At 35.7% G+C, this 23475-nt stretch overlaps 2 protein-coding genes across 4 annotated transcripts in view; one reads left to right on the top strand and one right to left on the bottom strand.

Moving 5' to 3' along the window:
- Positions 1-23475, bottom strand: part of LOC106674187 (ras-GEF domain-containing family member 1B-like) — a 358252-nt gene that overhangs the window by 298220 nt on the left and 36557 nt on the right. For 2 of the 3 annotated variants that reach the window (XM_014406767.2, XM_024229102.1), the window contains exon 2: positions 18422-18604. In XM_014406767.2, the coding sequence (XP_014262253.1) occupies positions 18422-18574 (153 nt within the window). In that variant the 5' untranslated portion in view covers positions 18575-18604. Of the gene's footprint in view, positions 1-18421; positions 18623-23475 lie in introns of those variants that run through there. The other variant, XM_024229101.1, reaches the window with a different exon arrangement.
- Positions 18751-19902, top strand: LOC106674188. The gene is made up of 5 exons (XM_014406773.1): positions 18751-18924; positions 18982-19069; positions 19137-19242; positions 19373-19507; positions 19564-19902. The coding sequence occupies exons 1-5, from the start codon at positions 18827-18829 to the stop codon at positions 19866-19868; spliced, it is 732 nt and encodes a 243-aa protein (XP_014262259.1). The 5' UTR covers positions 18751-18826; the 3' UTR covers positions 19869-19902.

Below are 23475 nucleotides of genomic sequence, written 5' to 3'. Positions count from 1 at the left end.
TTCCCCGGCGAAAGCATAAGCGAGTCGATTCTCGGGATTAGATGACTCTCCCTTTCTTACAGCTCAAAGGGGAAAATACCATAGCGTTTTCGCCTTGAAGAAGAGTGCGCGTTCTCATGTTATATGTATTTCTTTTTCCTCTAAACTTGATTCATTTTGGAAAGGAAAAGCTTTTTCATTTCATATTACGCTGTACGGTTGTCTCTCCTCTCATAATGGCATCCCCGGTAAAAAATACATATAGGTTTCAATAAAAAATAATAAATAAATACATAAAATAATATTGTAGTCGTATATTCTGCCTTATATCGTGGGCCTTTTATCTAAATTGTTTTTTTAGATCGTATTGTGTAACTTCTTTTTTTTCACTGTAATAAAATTACAAGTAAATATGTGGTTCCCAATGTACTTGGCCTGTTGCATGACCTATGATGATGCTATATTTTTACCCGGGGATGCTTTATAAACTTAAAAACTTTCTTTCCACTCTTTATTACCTTATCCTGAAATACTACCGAATCGACTGACCTTTCAGAGTGAGGTGCGGCAACGGTACAAGCCGGCGTCCTACAAGCGGGCATTCTTCCCATCCTTTTTAAAAAGATAGTTCTTATTCATTGTAACTTGTTTTTACGATCCGGATTTCGAGTTTCTTAGCTCATCATCAGATTGAAAGATTTTACATGTACGATCGCGTAGCGAGTTCTACTGTAGAACTGCTTCAACCTGATGATGAGTTAAGCAGCTTCTTTTTAACCGCACTCACCCAACCATGTATCATTTCTATTCTTGGTCCCATTCTTTATATCATTTATACTAGTGACCTGCCAATACACTCTAATACAATCAAAGCATGTCGAGTGTCGGCCAATGGGCCTGATATGACAATCTGTTTCAACCCAATAACAGTACCTACGATAATGATTATATGTCCATCTATCATGACATAGAGAGACATTAGCAAATCATTGCATTATAGAGCATCCCTAACTATCATCCCTATCTTAACCATCTCTAACGACACGAGATCCATTATTGGTCACAAATATGCACGGAAATACACGGAATACGGACGTACAGTTCACGAAGTCTATGGTACGTAAACTGATCAATTGCAGCTGGAAGCACCGTCGAGATATGTGATATTTCAGGTGCTTATTTGCTTTACTTCTTTTTAGATGTAATGGATCGAAATGAAGTGTTCACAGAGAGCGCATGGGTAGAAACGAGCTCTCCTAGGACTCTGCTGGCGTTGAAAAAAAAATACACTCTACCATCATCACAACACATGCGGTCGATGCAATTTCGCCCTCTAACTCGAATTTTATCCAAGCTACACCACCATTCCTTTCTTGGAATAATCCGCACCTTTTCGCCCTTGATTGAATAATCCATTTTAATAGATCTCAAAAGATAAAAACCTAGGAAAGCTACTCGAAAATTGACTATGTCTTTTCCTTTATGAATATTATGAACCTGGAAATGTCAGAAGGGGGGATAAAACGTTTGTTTTCGTTTTTGACTTTAAGGTGGTTTTTGACCAAAGTTTTCTTTTTATAAAAATTGCAAACTTTGGCTTTTCTTTTGCAATTATTAATATTTTTAATTTTTTTAAATATAAGGTTGACAGTTAGTTATCATCATGCATTAGAAAAAATGCATGAGCTTCAGAGCCCATAATTATGTAAAGCAACATTTAATTGTATAGTCGTTATTTCGGTTACAGTATATAAGAATTATTATTTAATATGTTTACATTTCAGAAAATATAACATTTGTTTTTAATTTGTTCGCATCCTTAAACCAAAAAGTAACTGCACTCTTAATTGAAACAGAAGTTTAATGCAGAGTTGTAAAAGAAAGGAGGAAAGAAAATGACATTGACATGTTGGACAGGGTTTGCTTTGGAAGGTTTTGTTTCTCTTCTTAATTTTCAATTTACGGACTCAAACAATAATAAGTCAAGAAATGCTTTCCTTGTAATTCATTGTTTCTTGCTTTTAACGTACGGCAACACGCTACTGGGTCACTTACTGGGTCCACATACTTCTTCAGTTCAACGACAATTCTTCACTGAATATCGATTGAATATAAGTTACAGGAGAATCCACGAATGTAGAAGTACCCATTCTCTCTCCTCTCTCTCTCTCTCTCTTACTTTCNTCTCGGCCCTCTCTCACCCCCTCTCTCTATCTATCTATCTGCATATCTATATATCTTATATCTATATATAAGTATCTCTATCTATCTATGTATCTCTACCTATCTCTCTGTTGTTTCTCTTTTTCTTTTCCATCACCACCAAAAACAAAAGAGGACATTTCCAATAGCTCAGTTGGACTGTTTTTTCACCTCCATGCCATAAAATCTATTCATCGTCCCACTCCCACCTCCCAAAATCCCAACAATCTGCTTGCCATTTAATTTTGACCAAAAAACCTTCCTTTCTACGACAACGATACTTCTATTGCGATGACTTAAGACGTACTTTACTTAGTATTGCATATATACAAAGATTACCTGAACACAAACATACAGAAATACAAAATGACTAAACAGCCGTTCGAAACTAACATTACAGAACAAGCAAAAAGGGATTTTAAACATAACTATTTGCTCATGGACTTGTGGATTTGGTCTATACACAAAGAATCAAACCTCTATGGAATTCAGTCCTTTCGATCCAATGTTTGCCGTATTGCAGAAAATTCTCCATTCACCCCTAACTAAATATCCTCTATGTCCTCATTTTGCAAACTACGTAATTGTCTGTCGTTATTCTCTCCTTGAAAACACATAATATTTGGTAAATGGTGGCAAATAAGAAATAAAATAGGAGGTATTATGAACTTTATATTATTAGAAATTTGTTGATTGCTAACATAAACCGTTCTGGACAGCCATAACTAAACTATCAGCTGAAATTAGAGATTACCAATATTTTAGTTGTGTTCATATTTTTTTTAATAAATGGTAATAATAATTGATGCGTACGTTTGTCATTTGTAGAAATTGAATAGAAACAATGTGTGAATTTTGGGTCTTGACCCGGGACTTTTATCTTTTTTCGTGTTGAACATTGTCAGAGGGCAACGTCCCGTTCCTTTTGTCTTTTATCTGCCGTTTCATAGAGGTCGGCCAAGTGTCCGACACCCCTCAAAGCGTCCACGTCCCCGCCCTCTTCGCGCAGATAGGCACAACTTTCTGGAAACTAAAAACCATTTTTCACGGATTTGTTTGTCCCGTTGTTCGCCGAATTTGCGGACGGACATGTTTCCTTTCAAAAGACTATTTGTGAAAATAATGAAAAAGTAAGCGAAGCGAAAGAAGATGAATTTTGAGCATTATACGCAACTATTTTTACTTTCAATTTTTTAATTTATTATGCTAAATTATTGATCAGCCTTCAAGCATATAAGAACTTTCGAACTTTCAAGGAATATAACTCCTACATAAATTCTTTGAAAAATTAAATAATAATTTAAAGGTTAACATGTATTCTCTATTTTGCAATCAATGATTTACCAATGTTTCCTCCATCCAAATCCAGAAAATGGTAAATATGGTACACTTATAGATCGTATATGAATGAGAGTAGGTGTACAAAGCCCAAATTGCATCTTAGGAAAACCTCTTGGTGTGGTTCCTATTATCTTTCCACCTGAGGTCCTTCAACTCTATGCATAGGAGAACATAAAGACCAAAATTAAATAAGCACACACTTTAAAACAGTCAGAAAACTAAAAAATTATTAAAAATGTTTTTAGCACCAAACTAATCTGAGTTGTGTCTAAATTCCCAAGGAGAACACATCAATGTTAGCTAATTAAGTACACTAGAGAGTGGGATAAAAATATAATAACGAAAGCACCAGCCGTGATGCAAGATAAGAGATTTATAAATAAAAAATGAAAGATAAAGATTTAAAAAACACTCAGCCACCCAGCGACCATAATTTTTGTACAGCTTACCAAGATATAAGTTTTCACTTTACCCTACTTTACCCATCTTCATAAGATGGTAGTTAAAAAGACAGAGGCCTATACCTCCCTAAAATTGTCCTTACATATTGTGTGGTGAGATAGAGTGAACGGAGAGAGAAGAAAAAAGAACATTGAGAGAACAATCGATAGAAATAGATACATTGGGGGCTAAAGGGAGGAAAAAAGAGAAAGATAATGAATGAACGATTGAATAATACGCTATAATTGTTCCCGAATTGGGTCACTTGATCACTCTTACATCCAACGAGAAAGGAAAGATGGGGAGGGGGAGAGAGGGGGGAGAGAGAGAGTGAGAGAATGAAAAATAATGAAAAGGAAAATAGATCAAGATAGATGAAGTGAGAGAGGGAGAAAAGGAAAAAAGCAAGAGGAATGCGAAAATAGAACAAGAGAGTTGGAGTGAGAAAATAGAGCAAGAGAAGTCTTGTGAGAGAGGGAGAAAAGAAAAAGACAAAAAGGAAGCGGAAAATAGAACAAGAGAGATGGAGTGAGAGAGGGAGAAAAGAAAAAGATGAAGAGGAAGAGGGAAAATAGAGGAAGAGAAATCATGTGAGAGAAAGAGAAAAGAAAAAGAGGAAGAAGAAGGAGGAAATTAGAGCAAGAGAAATCATGTGAGAGAGAGGGAGAAAAGAAAAAGAAAAAGAGGAAGAGGAAAAGGAAAAATAGAGCAAGACAAAACAAGTGAGAGAGGGAGAAATCGAAAGAAAGAGTGAAAGAGAGAGAGAAAAATAAAGATAAAAGGATAATGAGGGGAAAAGAGCATAAGTGAGGGAAGGAAAGAGTGAGAGGAAAAAACAGAAGGAGAGAAAACATATGAGAGAGTGACAGAGAAGAACAAATAAATTGTGTGTGTGTGTGTGTGTGTGTGTGTGTGCGTGCGCGCGCGCGCGTGTGTGTGTGTAATAGACAGATGTATAGTTTGATAGTTAAATGGAAAGAGAAAATAAAAATAGGGAGAGCAGCAAGAAGGACAAGTTTGAGAGAGCAGTGAAAGAACGAGGGGTAAAGATAGATGACAAATACATAGATAGACAGAAACATAAATAAGGGCAAAAGGGAGAGTGCGTTTGTTTGAGTGTATCTACGTGTGTGTGAGTAGTGAGTTGTATCTTAGGAAAATCTGCTTGTCTGAGGGAGGGATAGAGATATAGAGGTCAAGATAGACATTAATAAATCAATAAATATAAATAATAAATAATAATAAATTAATAAATCAAATATTGATCGAAGTAAAGAGAGAAAGAGAGAGTGAGAGAGAGAGAGAGAGAGGGAGAGAGCATTTTGTATTTAAATTTGAACAATCCATGTGATTCATTAACATCTCATTGAATTGCGAAAGCAAAAAGATAATCAATTTAGATTGATTAAATTTAGGACTGTATAAAAAAACCGATAAATTGTTATGCAAATTAAAATATATACTCGCGCAATTTTTTCATAATCTTTTGAAGTTGGTTGAACTGTAGTTATTATTTAAAAGATGGTAGGTGGAAATCGGTTAGAAACTTTGAAATATGTACGTGTAGGATGCGTTTTTGATTATCCTGGTCCCCCTATCCTTGCTGTTGTGGTCGGTCAGACGAAAAATCTGAATTTCTTGTTGTATTGCGTATTGAAACAGAAGCGAAACTAGTTCATTATAATGATTTTTTTGTGAATTGCGTTCCCCTTCGGCTCGTTAGATATTTCACCCAGTGAGCTGAATCAGAACAGCAGCTGTTCAGCAGTCAGACACGAGTTTAAACACCTGGTGAGTCGATGGCCTCCATTTACCCGTTCCCTGGTTTGGAGTGGGATCTCTCACTCAGGTTGACACTTAGAAAAGCCGAGTTGAGTCCCTCCAGGCAATTTCATTTTCCCATTTATACTATTCCCAGTCTTTTTTTTTCCCCATCTATAAAAGAAAACGGCTTGAAAACAGCCTGGTAGGAAAAAGCAAAAAAATTTGTGTAACTTTTTATTCTTTAGTTAACTACTGTACCAAGTTTTCTTGTCTTTTCTCTCCTCTTTGGTCAAGTCTAGACGATAATTTAAATATTTTCCAATGCAATATTTATATTTCGTCGTCTCAATCATGGATCCACGAGATAAAGGAGTCAATGAATTTACACAAAACTTCAAGTCCGCGTTAGCAACAAAATTTAATGGAAACGGAAGACAAAGCTCCTCGTTAAGGAACAATTTGGCGATGTACCTATATAAAAATGCTTACAATTTGTAATTAATGAATTTGTATTAAATTTTATATGCAAGCAAAGTGTGTCTAATAAAATTTGCTATATAAAAATGATTTTAATTTGATTATCACCTGAAATTGTGAAAAATAATAGCTAATTTGTTCTTAGTTGAAACTATTTTACTCTAAACTATGCATTATTTTTATATCATTCTCCAACCAAAACTGTTCTACGTTTTGGTTTATGTTTTTAGATAGGATTTGTCGAATCGGTTGATATTATTTATGGAAAGAAAAATGCACGTTTATGAGTAAAAACGTGATTTTTCAGTAAAAGCATAAATTCAGTAGTTTTCGTGGTCCGCTTGACCAATTAATATCTCTCTAATAATTAAGGTTTTAAGTTGAGATAAAAATTTAGCGTCATGAGCGGGATTCGAACCCACTATCTTCGGCTAGATACGCCGCTTCTCTGCCACTTGAGCTATCGTCACCTCGATCCATCCGGACGCTAACTTCCCATCACAACCCCACCTTTTGAATATTAACTCCTTTTTGCCATTTTTCAAATGTCATGTAACCTATTTGATTCTCGGCGACAAATGAAATGACGAAAAATGGCTAAAAGCAGGTTAAATTCAAAAGGTGGGGTTGAGATGGAATGTGTCCGTGTGGATCGAGGTCACGATAGCTCAAGTGGTAGAGCAGCAGCGTATCTAGCCGAAGGTCGTGGGTTCGAATCCCGCTCATGACACTGATTTTTTATCTCAACTAAAAAACTTAATTAATTAAAATCATAAAGCTGAAAAAAATCCTAATTCAAGAAGGTGTAAAGACGTTTCAATGAAATGTTCGTCTCCCTTCGACAGTTCAGACAATATTACCTATCAATTATAACGGAAAAACCTTGCTAGAAGCACCAAGAAGGTGTGGCATTCTGGCCTACTTTACATGACTAAGCCCCACCTACCATATACTGGACAATACAGCCTAACATTAACCATTCTGCTCCAAGTAGGATCCTGGAAGAAAAGCAATACAACACAAGATGTTGGGTGGTCTGAAGCTGCGTTGGATAGATGGAGTGGAAAAGGATGCGCGAGTTGTTGAGCCAAGTACGATGATGTTGATGATGGTGATGATAATTAATATCACAAACGTTTACAGTGTGATGTGCTCATGGTAAAACAACATCCATGGTGATATGATCCATCATTGGGAGTATTTTAATGCTGTGCTCTTGGCTCTTTTCTGCATCAGGGCTATGCAAGCGATTTTCCATTATAGCTCTTAGTAAAATCTAGATTTGGCAACAGGCAATCTTCGACGTATCCTGAATGAAGTGACTACATGAAGTAATAAGTGTAGAGTAACTATGACCTCAAAAAGTCATTCGTACAAATACAAAAACAAAACAGAACCAAACTCGTCGATGTCTTTCTTGCATGTTATCTCTGCACCTATTTTTTAGGTCTTATATGAGAGAGAGTATTCTTTAACTTTACAGCTCTGTTTGGAATACCTAGATGACCTAGACTGGGATGAACTACTTGGCGGTGTCCGGTAGGTGCAATGAGAAAAGAATTTGTGACCTTTTAATCGTTGTTATTCCAATAATCGATTCTTTTTCTTTTTTTGCTGTTATGTTTTTTGCCAACTTTATTTTTTAATTTCTAAGACATGGGGTGTCACATTAAGTTTTGTTGTAAATTTGACTCTTAAATACTTAACTGAATTTGAAGCTTTCACAACCAACGGAATTCTTGCATGATACACAGATACCCAACACAGATCGAGAAGTGATTCTAAATAAAAAATTTGGGCTCCCCACGTGCAAACCCTTGCCATGAGAATCAAAAGGACAATTAAAATTTCTTCTTGACCATTCTATATCCCTGTCAAAAAAGAATACTATATCTACATTTAATACGTGCCATTTGGCAATAGGAAGTTGACTCAGGAGATCAGCAGAAGAAAGTCATCTCACAAGGGTACAAACAACACAAACCCAAGTCTTAAGATTAATAACTGATCATGGTTTCGTCCAGAACCCAGTGCGTCATAATAATCTTAACATCTTGAAAGTCTCCAATGTCATCAATAACACGTACAAACGAGGAACGATAACACGGACTGACATATCCACCCGCTATTGCGACAGATTGCACGAAGACTGAAAAAGAACAGATCTCAAGACTCATTGGCTAATAATGAATAATGGTTGAAGTTAATGTCCTATTTGAGTTTTACCAATTACAGTTTACTATAGCATTATTACCATCATTAATTAATTTTTATTCTGGTCCTGAGCAATTACTGAATTGAACCTACAACCATATTTAATTAATACTACTATTATATTCGTAATTCGCCATAATTGTAACGTTCTATTTGGAATAATAAAGTTTTAAAAAGAGAAGAATTAAAAAAACTTTTCGAGCTGACTTTTTGCCATGAAATAGCTTCATGAGATCTTAATAATTCCCGTTATTGGGTCCTCGATATCTTTGAAATCGAACAGGGTTAAAATCCCTTCTGAAGCTCTAAAAATATGGAATTTGAGGCAATAAGCCCAAAAAGCTCGAAAATCGAGGACGAAAGCCAAAAGGAAGTATGAGGATGAGTACAAGAAAAATAAAGATAGACATGAAAAATTATAAAAATATTTCATAAATAAAACAAGTTGCGTTTTTTTATATTCCTATGAACTTCCAAGTTACTTCAAAGAAAAAATATTTCAAAGAGAAAACAAGTGATAAAAATACGAAAATCATTATTGATACTCTTTATACTCGCTTTTTCCTATGCCATGGAAGCTAACATTAGATATTCTTTTAAAACTTTTCCAATGCTAGAATTCTATTTGCATTGCAACTTGCAAAACCATTTAATTCTTTGGTTTTGCCTATCCTCCAAGAATTTTTTTCCCGCGGAAGATTACAAAGAGTGCATTTAGCTTCCAAAATTAACCATCGAGATTTTTGACTATGAACATCCAATTTTGGTGTTCAAACGTTCACGTTGTTTTACCATCTTTCCGATGGAGTTTGTTAAATACGTGATAAAAGAAGTGATTTATACAAACTATCGTGATTTCTATTCCTAGAGAACTGATTAAAGGCACTTGCAGCATACTGTACATTACATTCGACGGCTTCAACCTCCTTGTTAACTACGTATATAATTCGTGGAAGTCTCCTAATTACAACCTCCATGGTTTTGGGACCGACTTTCTTCATCCTTCGTAAGCGCTATTTGTGCTCGACCATTTCAATTTTAGCGAATTCGCGGAAATACTAATGTGACTGCCAGTTAGTAGTTTCCACTGGAGTGTGTGGTGATTAGTGACCGTTAGTCGATGATTATTCGGAAATCGTGTGATGCGGTCTGGTGTGACGTGGGTTTCAGAAAAACATTTTCTTTCTCGTGCCAACAATAAAGATCGAAACGTTGGCACGAGAAAGAAAATGTTTTTCTGAAACCCACGTCACACCAGACCGCATCGCACGATTTCCGAATAATCATTTCCACTGAACGTTACCACAATTCAACAATGCTGAAGCCACAGGTAACATGTTCCTTGCAACACTCATCGCTCTCTCGACAGAAGAGTTCACAGCTACCCGACATCCTACCTCATTAATCTCGACATCATCACAGCCTTCTTTTCGACCATCATCCCGCTCATCGATAGCCACCACCCCAAAACTAGTCCTTCATTATATCACAAGCCAATCACATAAAACTAAACTTTTTTATGCCATAGAAGCTATATCAAGCTGGATGGCTATATTGTCTTAAGGAAATTTGCTTTATTTTATTTTCAAATCCTATTTTCCAATCTTCTCACCTGTGGGTGACGTCTCCCAAGGAAGTCCATTAAGCCCTACCATTTACTCCATTTGAATTACTGCTACATTATCACAAATGTAACAACCATTTTCATATGGATCCTGTTGTCTCTCGAAGATATTTATGATATAAAATTATTGTTTAAATACATTAGATTTCGTGGTCCGATTGAACAAATAACGTATTTCAATTAATTAATCTTTATGTAAGGCATTGGTTGAGATAAAAAAGTAAGTGTCATGAGCGGGATTCGAACCCACCACCTTCGGCTAAAGACGCTCTACCACTTGAGCTATCGTGAAATTGGAAAGGTGGGTTGAGACGGGAAGTTGGTGTCCGAGTGGATCGAAGTCACGACTTAGCCGAAGGTCGTGGGTTCGAATCACCCGCTCGTGACACTGACTTTTTTATCTCAACCGATACCTTACACATAAAGATTAATTAATTGAAATATTATTGTTTAAGTTAAACTTTCTGAAAATTTAGTAATTGTTAATTGTTATACATATATATATATTTTGCAATCTAGTCAATTAGATCTGTGTATCTAGCAATTTTCGCTTTTGTTAAATTTTCCGTTTTGTCTGTCAAACAAGCTGATGTAAATATAGTTCCACCCACACCCTTAATTTGAAGTTTAATTCCTCGGCTCGGGAGAAGTGGACAGAAATTCCAAAATTAGCCCTAAATCAATACTTCGTCTGAAGTTATTGTATCACAATATAATAACTGAACCTCCTGGTATATTAATTCAAATTCGTCTGTTTAAAGTTTATTTCGACTTAAGCGAAAAGTCTTAACTTCGGGCTTTGTCTCTTTACAACATGATATCGTACGAGTTGTTTGATGTATATATTGTACCAGTTTTGTCTTACCACAAGGTGAAACTCTTACAGACAGTAGTGTCGGTTGTGTTTTCAGCAAGTGTTACTGTGTGTGATTATTTACTTATCTTGCTTAAAAGTGCAAAAGACAATGGAAGACTTTGCCTCGGCCTTGTACATTAAAAATTTCTAATAAGAGTTAAGTGGGTTAAAATCAGCGTCAATCTCAGAACCGTTTTCATTATTCAGCGTCTATAAAATCCCGGGGAAAGTGTGACGGTCGGATGCTGAAATAATCACGGTTTTCTCAAACTAAAAAACCTGGTGGGCTGTTTGTTCTTGCTTGGTGAAATAGGTGGTAAAAATTTTAGTCAGATGGAATCGTTTTATTAAGAAAAAAAACCTATGGATACCAATTAACGAAAACTTTTTGTGATACTAGGTAGAAAAATATTAACACGTTTGAAGCTTGCCAATGTGCCAAGGACTAAGAAAATTATTTTAAGATAATCAATCTTTTTCTTGAGCATATATTTTATTTCATATATCAGTCGATTTCTCTTCTGTCTAGGATATGAAAATTAAAGGGATTGTATCAATTATGATTAAACATATAAAATGTTACAAAAACCAAAAAAAACGCTCCGAGAAGTAAATTAAATAAACTGTTTTGAAAAAAACAAACATTAGGATTTGTGTTAAGCACTCTGGTAAACCATTAAATAAGAATTTTTATCGACAGCAATGAAAATATTTTGGACTTGATTAGCCTGAGAGAATTTTTTCAGTCGTGTCCAGTGTTCAACCTAAAAGAACTTGTCTGGATTTTATCCAAATTCAACGTGATGATAAACTTTGGAAAGCTGGATTGTTCGTTTTAAGCCTATGCCAAAATAAGTTTAGAATTTATGTCATTATAAGTGAGAAAATAAGGTTGAAATTAGCATAAGCAATACAAACTTGGTTTTTTACATTGCCAGTTTTAATTTATTTATGGAGATCAAATTTAGGCCTGTGCTTGTTTTGGTTACTTTTAAATCTCTTGAAAATTTACCGATGATTGTTGGAGTCGTTTTAATGGATAACTATGAGGCGTCTGTGGCCGCAACGGTTTAGACGTTGTCACGGCGCTCATCTCTGTAAGGTAAAGGTCCAGGGTTCGAATCCAGCGGCCCTGCATTGGAAACCGACATATTTACAAATAGGCTTTTTTTTCAAAAACACCGGCACCTCGAGGGCTGATATGACCTCTGTGGTTGCGAACCATCGTAAAAAAAGATAATTTTATTTATTTATTTATTTTTATTTTATTTTTTTTTATTTATTTATTTTATTTTTTTTTGGGGGGGGGGAAATTAGAACCATTTTATTTGGAAGGCAAAAAATATTAGATAAAAAACGAATGTTTAATTTTTGTAAAATTTGTAATCGCGGTATTTGAGCTTGTGAAATACGAATATCGTTTCTTACTAAAAAATTATATTTTAACCTAGTTTGGCTAAATCGCCCGTCACTACGTCAAAATTGAATTTGTCAGCGTGCATTTTTTTTCGAAAATAACAAAATAGGTGATAACTTCGAAACAACCAAACCATTATAAATACATGACACTTTACAACGGGTTTAGAATCTTATAAATGGCACGTAAGGCAGAAACGTCCTCGCTATAAATAATAATATAATAAACGCTGTAAAATAATAATAAACCTAAATAGGTTGAGTATTTTCTTATTAAACTAAGGCAGACACTATCAAATTATAGTTAAATAACAGCAAAAACAATAACAAAACAGTCCCAGAGGTTTATTAGAAATTCCAAAGCTATAAAATTCTGCCTCGATATTAAAGTAAAACATCAAAGATAATTACAAGTTGTCGAAGAAATTAATAACCGAGGATATGAAAAAGTTGTTGACAGTTTTAAGCCGTGAAGACAGGTTTGAGCTGGTTAAAAATTAAAGTCTAAATCCGTATATATTAAACATTTTATAATTTAAAGTTAATAACTCCGAAAATAAACTGGTGAGAACTGATTTATTTTGCTGAAATTGCCTTCATAGTTCGTCGACTGGATATCAGTAACTTAGCGATATAAAGAATTGTAATTCCCAAAGATTAACGAAAGGCAATGGATTTTAAATTAATTTGCGTAATGTGTACCAGGAATGAAAAGTTTATACCCTTTTAAGTTTATAATAAAATAAAATTCAGCAGGTAATAATAAAAACTTCAAAAATTTATGAACCATGCGGGTAAAACTTGTAGTATGGAGATTAAAAAACATTTTGGATTATATACATGTCAATCCTAGGGCGTTGTGGGTAAATTTTATGTTATTTACAAGCTTTTATATCTGTTATCACTGAGTTAAGTCTGACCTGGACTCGGTCAACGTTGAAAAGGAGAAAAAGATTTAAACGATTGTGTGCGCGTTGAGATAGTTATCGCGACACAGTGTTACGCTTTTTTCGGCTGATATCTGAACGAAAACCCATTATTTCACCCCATGCTGCCCTTCCCCTCAGAGACGTTCAAACAGACTGTTACAGCACGATTTCTGACATTGAAGGCGTTTCTAATACAGAATCTTACAATCCCAAATGATTTTGATTTAGAATAAACCGACCTAGGTAAATTTAACTGTAAATTACACAACTTTCGATAATATACTGAAAAACTTTCCAAATTATATAAGTTGGTAACTGTTTTACTATATAAATTATCTTTCTAGAATAACATTTTTTGTTCAAAGATACTATTTAATAATACTTAATTCCAAGCCTTGTATTGATAAAAGGGACCGGGAAGAAATATAAACTTATCGTGATTATAAGCAAATCTAGATGGTTATTCAATAAAACCTGTAATTAACCGTATATTTTTAATTTTTCCCTCGATTTAGATTTGTCGAATAACTCGTCTTTATTGATCACATTTACGTATATATCTATAAGGTTTCGTGGTCCGATTGACCAAACAAATTCTTTTCAATTAATTAATTTTTAATTAAGGTTTTGGTTGAAATAAAAACATGAAAAATGGCAAAAAGGAGGGAAAATTCAAAAAGGTGGGGTTGAGATGGGAAGTTGGTGTCCGAGTGGATCGAAGTCACGATAGCTCAAGTGGTAGAGCAGCGGCGTATTTAACCGAAGGTCGTGTGTTCGAATCCCGCTCGTGACACTGACTTTTTAATCTCAACCAAAACCTTAATTAAAATTAATTAATTGAAAAGAATTTATGTATATAATAATACCGTCGGTTTTGACCAATTTAATCTAATCAATAATGATTTACATATTTTTTACGTTTTTCATTAAAATTATCATCATTATTTTTTTCAATTAATTATACTTTTTATCTAAGGTATTGATTGAGTTGAAAAATTGTAACGAGCGGGATTCAAATCCATGACCTTTGGCTGGGGTCAAATTGTCTTCTCATTTTCTTCGCATGATGAATAAATGACATCGTTAACTCTTTTGAAGAAGTTCAATTCCAACTATTTGCAAATGGCTTTAAAGGAGTGACAAATTTATTGAGAATAAGCGATGTTTAAAAAACGACTGCTTTGTAAGTGGCTGCAAATATATTTTATAAGCATTTTCTGATTTTCGCTGATTTTCTTTTCGACGGGACGACTAAGTTTTAGGCAAAATGGCCCGAGTGAAAAGTAGACTTTCGAGTATAGTCCAGGTATAAGAACAACTATTTTAAAAAAAATAAAAAGTCTAGGGTTATTGAATGGTATTTTTTCTCCGTCTTGAGCCAAATCTTACTTAAAGAAGGGATTACCGATTTTACCAAAACTTGCACGGGAGCAGGAGTCTTCGGGATGAACTCAAAGACTGAACTGACGGTAAACCAAGGTAAATACAGGGTGAATTGCTACTCGTGCTACAAACTTCTCCAGTAGATTCTTCACCCTAAAATGAACAAAAAAGTTCATATTGTCCATGGTCCGATTCTCAACCATTTCAGAGTAATTTCGCTTTTTATCGATTTTGAAAGATATCACGTCCTGGCGTCGGAAAATCGTGATATCTTTTAATCTAAACATTTCTCTGAAAATCTAATAGCACCGTTGAAATTCCCGTTAATTTTTCAATAAGAAGATGACGGTGGCAAAATGTTTGGGCTAATTTTTTGTGTTTTATTTCAGCCAGAACTACAAAAAGAGTGGAAAATTGTGTAAATCGGAAAGTGTATAAAGTAATCCAGAGTTTCTAATTTTAGTCTCAGAAGGCAGCAAATTTGAGGAAAACTACCTGATTTAATAACGCTTCCAACGCACTCGTCATTTTCTTATTTAGTGGTTGTGAGACCAAGATGTTGATGACAAAAAGAGAAAAAATGGTGGTTCAAGGATTGCTAATGTTTGAGAGTGACTTGCTACTCGTGCTACAAACTTCACCAGTAGATTCTTGACCCTAAAATGAACAAAAAAGTTCATATTGACCATGGTCCGATTCTCAACCATTTCAGAGTAATTTCGCTTTTTATCGATTTTGAAAGATATCACGTCCTGGCGTCGGAAAATCGTGATATCTTTTAATCTAAACATTTCTCTTAAAATCTATAAGCACCGTTGAAATCCCCGTTAATTTTTCAATAAGAAGATGAAGGTGGCAAAACGTTTGGGTCTTTCTTCCTTGACCTTCTAGCTGTTTGTAAACTTCTTAAGCATTACATACTAAATGGGCATTAAATTAAATTAAAAAATTTCAATGGAATTATGATTTTGATTCTCTCTAAAAATTAACGGGGATTTCAACGGTGCTTATAGATTTTAAGAGAAATGTTTAGATTAAAAGATATCACGATTTTCCGACGCCAGGACGTGATATCTTTCAAAATCGATAAAAAGCGAAATTACTCTGAAATGGTTGAGAATCGGACCATGGACAATATGAACTTTTTTGTTCATTTTAGGGTGAAGAATCTACTGGAGAAGTTTGTAGCACGAGTAGCAATTCACCCTGTATACTACAGTTTTCCACTCTGAAATCATACCGATTGAACACTGAGCCAGAAAAATAAAAAGGCTAGGAATTCTCTGACAATCAGGCAGCACTAAAGGTGCTAGCCTAATGCGAGGTGAAGGCAAAGAGTGTCTGGAAGTGCATGGAGGCCCTGAGGGAAGTCAGTGTCACTAATGACCTGACACTTGCATGGGTCCCTGTGCACTCGGGGCATAGAGGGAACGAAAAGGATGACATGTTGGCCTAGGTTCTGAACCCCACTGTGGCTTAGCATTCTGCCACAAAAGACGATACATCTGAAAATGGATCCTTAATGAGTCCACCTCATTGTTTCAACAAAAAACCTGATGGAACAATACCACAGGTAGGAGGCATCCGAGTAAGTTCATAGAAGGACCATCCGCAAAACTTACGAAAGAATTGCAAAGACAACCGAAACCGAACCAGGATTCTGGCTGGACTCCTGACAGGGCACTGCCACTTAAGAAAGCACATGCACCGGATATGAGTACAGACAGAAGAAACACTGTGCAGATACTGCCAGGAAGAGGAGGAGACCGCAGAACACATTCTATGTTTCTGTGAAAGTCTATATAGGTACAGCTTCTTGCAAGTAGGACAAGAAAAACCGCAAGCCAGATCGTACACCCAGGAACCGCTGGCAAAGCTGTGGAGGATGGTTAATAACCTAAAGTTGGCTAGTGAGTTATAAAAAAACAACAATAGGTCTATTCAGGTCGAGTTGCAGAAGGCCTTGTGCCGCCTCTTTTATCCCTAACTTTTTGGGTGATAGTAAGTCGAAATATATTAGACACATGACCCAGCGTTCTACTATTCTTAAGTAGTAAAGAAAGTTAAATCTCGATCCCCATCACTACAGTATTTACAAGTTATCCTTACTGCACGGATCACTAGATTGAATATTGATTTATTCAATCAAATGCGCTCCAAAATAAAAATTAGCTCTGGTTGCAGTTGCAGTCGGGAATTGGCTGAATTTCTTCTTCTTGCATTTCATGGCACGCCGTAGAGGAAAGGAACGTTGAAAATTTAATGAAGAAATTGCGGTTCTTATTATACTCAGCTGTTATTTTGAGAGAAGTGTGGAGGATGACGGAATGTTTAATATAGAACGAATCCTTCCTCCAGCGCCGTTCCACAGAGCCTCTTAAAGGTAATTAGTTTCCAACCGATGTAGGTATTTAGAGCCTCTCGTTTAATTCGGAGCACATATTGAAACGTAAACGGGCAAAAATACCGTCATGGGTGGTAAAAGTTTAATTTATTTTTTTTAAGCCGGTTTCGGACGTGCAGCAAGAACCGCTGGTTAATTTTACGTGAGATAATAAGAATATTTCCCAGCTCTTAAAAAAAGGAGAGAAAAGTTCCGATCGTGTCGGTTTGCCGTATCGATTCACTCCCCTTGATGAAAATTACACTCCGGATAAAATATTATAAAATCACGATTATTCTGAATAAGTAATTTATTCTATTGTGATTTATTGAAGTCCGCAAAGCGATAAGCGTGTAGTTTGATTATTTTCGTCTATGTACGAAGTTTGGCATCAGTATTGTTTTGTGTTTGTTTTATTAAAAATAATTTATTTCATAATTGTTCGGGCTAAAACAGCTAGAATAGGCATACCATGAGGATATAGAACGCTGTAGTTCTATCGTTTAAGCATAAATCGTCAAAGTTTGTATCTACATTAAAATATTATATATATACTATCTGTACAAAGTAAATCTCCATTGAGCAAAAGTGGAAGTTACAGGATTTGACTGAGCCCTGCAGTTCGACTCCTAAGTATAATCGGTCTGATAAGTGTTTTATAAAAGGTTGTTTTGTTGAGTGTATTTAGTGTTGGTCTCAGTAGGTGTCTGAGTATTCAATTTCTTTTGTTAAGTTCTTGTCTTTTTAATCTTGTTGGGTTCCATGCATGTCTGCTATTTAAGGAAAGCCCACCTTGGTTGGATGGTAGACAGATTCGACGTTTGAACGTAAACACTACTTGTCGGCTTTTTTGCTCGTATAACCTGATCCGTCACCGAGGGCACCAGTCGGTAATGAGATGCTGGATTGCTTCTTTCATTGAAAAAGGATTTGAGTGTGTAAAACGGATTGCGGTATTTCCTCCTAGTTTGTGAGTTTGAATGTTGTGAGATGTTCGGATCATCACAAATTGTTACCCGACACAATAACTGTCTAGCCGAGTGGTTAACATGATGAGAGGCTCGGCTCGTAGAGCCCAAGTTTGTTGGTTCGAGGCCAAGCACCGTCCCGGCCCTTTTTTCTCCCACCCCTTTTATTCTCACCCTCCAAAAAATACGCATACGCATATATCTTATCTAAATAATTTGTAATCTAAATAATAATTTATCTAAAATAAATAAAAGGTATAAAGTTGACCCCATTGGACAATCATTGTTCAAACCTTTGAAGGCATTGTAAATAAGACCTTAAAACACCGCTGAAGATAATACAGCAATATACGTCTTATCTGTGGCTTGTAACATCAGATTTTGTCTTTTTCAAAGCGATCTTACAGTAAATTATTTTGCAATTTATATTAATTTTGGTTTTACCTTGTCAACTCTGCTGGGTCCGGGCTGGTGGGAGATGGTCGCGACTGGCCTATGTGGTCTGGACGAGCCCTGGAAGGGCGGAGGCGACGATCTGCTTGTTGAGGCGGCTGAGCATGCTGCTGACAGCCTGCAAGCATAATAGTACATAGCCATTCCGCTTGCCCCCTGTCATCCTCCCACCATCTGTAACACACAAAAAAATCAAAGAATTACACCTAGTTGATTAATTCGTTACTGAAGATGGCGGAACTTATACACCAACTTCAAGGACATGAATAAATATAATGTTTTGCGAATCATATGTTATAATAAATATTCAATTTATATGAAGTTGACTCTATGGTTACGGACATTTCGACCTTACATTAATTTCTAAATTAACAAAAAACACAATAACACAATAAAATGGCGGCGAAAGAGACAATGCCAGTCGATTCAAACATCTTCACATCAACATACAGACACGACTACATATATTTCAACGACGTCAAGAAAGTTATCAAGTATGATTTCATTTTACAACTTTTTAATCTAAAGTTTAAATTGGAAAATTATTCTAGGCCTTACATAGCCGACGAGTTTCGACTGTCTCCGGAGCAAGAGAAGAAATTCAGAAGCGAGTACAGCGAAGCCTCGCGAAGACAACTAGTACTTTTTTTCTTAACAACTGACAGTAAAGTCCTATCTGTTGCTAATCTATAATTCGTTCCGATAGGATGCCGTCGCCAATTTGAACGTCAAAGCGTTCGAGGAGGAAAACGCGAGGATATTAAAAGAAAGGATGAAATCCGTCTACACAGTCGATTATAGAGGAGATCAAGGTTAGTTGAAAATAAATGCCGTAGAAATTGTAAGTACAATTTTTGCAATAAAAAATCTACCAGCATTTTTAAATTTAAAAAAAATGTTATAAAACAAAACAGAAATTTATTACTATTCAATTCTATGCAGGTGAAGTTCAGAAGACGGTCGACACCGCCACGCTGCTCGATCCGGATAGAGACGCGATAATCCTCTTCGCCGAGAGGATGTACATCCACCAGCCTAACTCAAGGCCAATCAAACCACTTCCATCCTCCAGAAGAGGTTAAAAATATTCTCAACCCTTTTAAACCACAATTGACTTTATCTTTTTTTTTCAGTTTTTGGATATTCAGCTTTAAAGGATTATTTAACCAAACACACAGAGTACCAGGACACGATCAGCAAGGGCGGGTACAATATCATCAGGGCAGGACTGGACAGAGGGCTCGCACGTCTAGGGCCCAGGTTCGATTACAAAAAGGCAAACGCCGAGGTGCATAGGCTGAAGGCGAGGGAAAAGGACGAAGGCAAGGACGTTGTCATCGAGGACATCAAGCCCATCGACTACGAAGCCATCAAGTTCAAGCCACCGCCTTTAAAATACAAAGACTGTCCCAGAAAAAGCGAAAATTTACGAAGCTAACACATCAAACCAATAAAAATTGTTTAAAGTTTTACATCGTACACATTGTTAAAATAAGCTGCTTTTTACAATTTCATTGGTGTTTTGAAATATTTCTTATAGACTTCGTAAATACACCTAAAAAACGTAAACCTGCTTGCTGAATTAGTATTATATGGAAGTACCAAAGAAGTACGAGAAGCAATTTAAAAGGATAAAGACTTATAGAATGCCCACCCCCAGTGTGAAAGGAAACATATCCAAATTAGTAGTAGTAGTTATTTTAAAAAAAGCAAAAAACTTGACAAGAGGTTATCTGAGTTCTCCCTGAGAATGACAGGAACCTTCTCCAATGTTTTGTCATTCCAATGCAGGGTTTGTCAAGTCACAAGGAAAAAAATCTGATTAAACGAAAATGAACCTCACTGGAATATCACATGACCAGACATGTAGAATAACCCACCAGTTGACCAGCAGAAAAATAAAAGACACTCAGCAGCAGCTAAAGTCCATAAAAGTAATAAAGCCCAAGATAACATAAAATAGCATACAAATAAGCAAGTTGTCATCAAGAAAGAGCTTTGTAATTTATCCTTTCCCACGTCGTAACATTTAATTCATGCCAAAAAAGTTTAAATCTGATCATGGAGGAAATGAGCTTCTTTTCTAATTCTAGTACGTATATTTAAGCAGAACGAATGCTCATAGTTTTGAAAGTTCCTCTTTGTTTAACGGCTTGGAATGGAATTGGAAATTGTGGAAAATACGATGTTTTATATCTTCAGGGCTCGAAGTGTTTGTCTTCTGTGTAATTGTGCCATTCTTGTCACTCTTGACACGACACGCAAGATTACACAATTACACAATTACACAGAAGACAAACACTTTGAGCCCTGAAGATGATCTCAATAAAGATCGAAACGTTGGCATGATAAAAAAATGTTTTTTTGAAGCCTACATCACACCAGACCGCATCTCACGATTTCTAAATAAATATCGATTAATGGTCACTAATCACCACACATTTCTCTCAATTAATTAATCTTTTTATGTAAGATTTTGGTTGAAATGAAAAATTTAGTGTCACGAGCGGGATTCGAACCGAAGAAGCAAATAGATTATACGACATTGGAAAAATGACAAAAATGAGGTAAATTCGAAAGGTTAGGTTGAGATGGGACGTTAGTTCCGAGTGAATCGAAGTCACGATAGCTTAAGTGGTAGAACAGCGGCGTATTTAGCCGAAGGTCGTGGGTTCGAATTCCGCTCGTGACACTGACTTTTTTATCTCAACCAATACCTTACATAAAGATTGATTAATTGAAAGATTTTATTTGGTCAATCGGACCACGAAATGCTGACAAGGCACTGAGCACTCCAGCATAGATTTGAAGCACCATAAAATGCCTGTGCCAGAATAGGAGAAACAGCGGATCATATATTTTGGTTGCGACTACTAAAATTAGGACAATTTACTATTCGAATGATAGTAGAACTGCAAACTCTGTAGACTGTACATACACCCTAAGCAATAGAATTTAGCCTGAGAAGTAGTTGCTCTGTTGGTGTCTACAAATATTAAGACTAGTTAGGACTATAAAGAGGCACATGCATAGAGTCGAAGAAGTAGAAATAATAAGTGCAGTGTAGCCGGAAAAACGAAGAAACAGCGAAAAATGTCTGTTGTTAAGATGGCGGATTTCTACTCTATACTTGTTTCCCAAATATATAGAGAACCCTAGTAATCTTGAATAAATCTCTATGGTTAGCAACCTCGACCCGCAGGTTTTAAGAGACTCGCCACTCTACATCGATATAATGGAAATTCTATGGATTAAGGATTTTATATTACAAAGAACACCGTACTATTTTTTGGTAGCATATTTTAGACTCTAGAAAAAGCTCAATATTTGAATAAACTGGTAGTAATTTAGATGCTGACGTAAAGACGAGTCCATTCATACAGAAAGGCGGATTTCAAATCAAGCTTGCCATTAGGTATCACAAACTAACTGAAATTCTTCGTACGTGCCGGGATTCGAACCCAGGACACAGATACGAGTGGGACACCCTAACCACGCGGCAACCGTTTACCACTTGTACTACAAGAACCGTATGTGTACGGTCGTTGTGATTTAAGATTTTTGATCATTTCTGACCAAAAAAAAAAAAAAATTAGATAATAAAATTACAAACTTATTTGAACTATAATTTATATTAGAAAATTATATAGATGTAACACTGTTCGAATAATTTACTTGATCTTTAGTGGGATTTATTCGAAATATAAGATTTCGCTGTAATTATACAATTTTGCTCAAATGCTAATTCTAATCAATAATAGAGAGGAACTCGGACCAATTGAGCCTCAGGCACTCCAACGAACAATATAACATTGTTGATCCGGCAATTTAACAACACGACTTTTCAGACCTTCACCGTGATTTACACCGGTTCGGAATTAATCGGTCTACCGTTCCTGAAAATGAATCACATCATAAATTACATCTCTTACCGGGCAAGGTTAACCCTTTTTTCAAGGAAAAGTGTATATATGACGTAATTTTGACGCAAACTTAATATCTTATCAACAGATTTTTATCCAAACATTATACTCATTATGCTTCTAGTAGGCTTTTTTGAATATTCCACTGTACCATTTATATATTGTCAAGTGTCCTTATATAAAATAATGTGTCTTACTAACTTGCTACTGCTCTGTGGTTATTTAGGTAAGTAAAGCCAAATCAGCTCTCTCAATTCGTTTAACAATGCCTTAATCAATAATGTCTGGTCCGAGGGAATCAATAAGGACAGGTGTAACACGTGTGTACGTCCACTCCTTAAAATTTACATAACGACCGTCCTTCAGAATCAGCTCAGCGTCTGATCTATCCTTCCATTTTCTTCCCATACAAATTTCGCCATTTTGTCAAGGAGGATTTTCCTTTTATCTCTTGGCCGGAAGATGATAAACATTCGCGAATATTTGAATAGAAAAAAACGTAGGTTTTGTTCAACATATAAAATAAAAGTTTGTAACTTATATATATATATAGCAGAAACTTTGACCTCTGAAGAGGTGCAGTGTAATGAAAAATAAACCTCGCCTAACTTCATTCATTTTCAAACTGCTTGAAGAGAAAAGTAAACTCCATAAACTCAAATGATATGGATCTAATATATACTTTCCAGTTTATATCCTTAAAATCTCTTGAATACCCATTGAAGTATTTTCATTTGAATCGGAGAAGAAACTTTCGAATGTTATTTTTCAGATGATGTTTATACTTCCTATATAAAATCTTTTACTTATGTGCAATTAATTTCATTGCATTAACATAAAAAAGTAACACATTAGACAAAGACTGTTAAACACTGTGACCAATCATTATTCGGAAATCGTGAGATGCGGTCTGGTGTTACGTAGCTTTCAGAAAAACATGTTCTTTATCGTGCCAACGTTTCGATCTTTATTGAGATCATCTTCAGGGCCTCGGATTTACAAACATTGTTTAAAATTAACAAATTACAAGTATTCGTTAATTTTAAATAATGTTTGTAAATCCCAGGCCCTGAAGATGATCTCAATAAAGATAAAGACAACAAACAAACACTTTGAGTGAGT

The sequence above is a fragment of the Cimex lectularius genome, unplaced genomic scaffold, assembly GCF_000648675.2.
Source record: "Cimex lectularius strain Harlan isolate CLEC.00 unplaced genomic scaffold, Clec_2.1 scaffold176, whole genome shotgun sequence".
Lineage (NCBI taxonomy): Eukaryota > Metazoa > Arthropoda > Insecta > Hemiptera > Cimicidae > Cimex > Cimex lectularius.
This window is presented reverse-complemented; position numbering and strand designations above follow the sequence as displayed.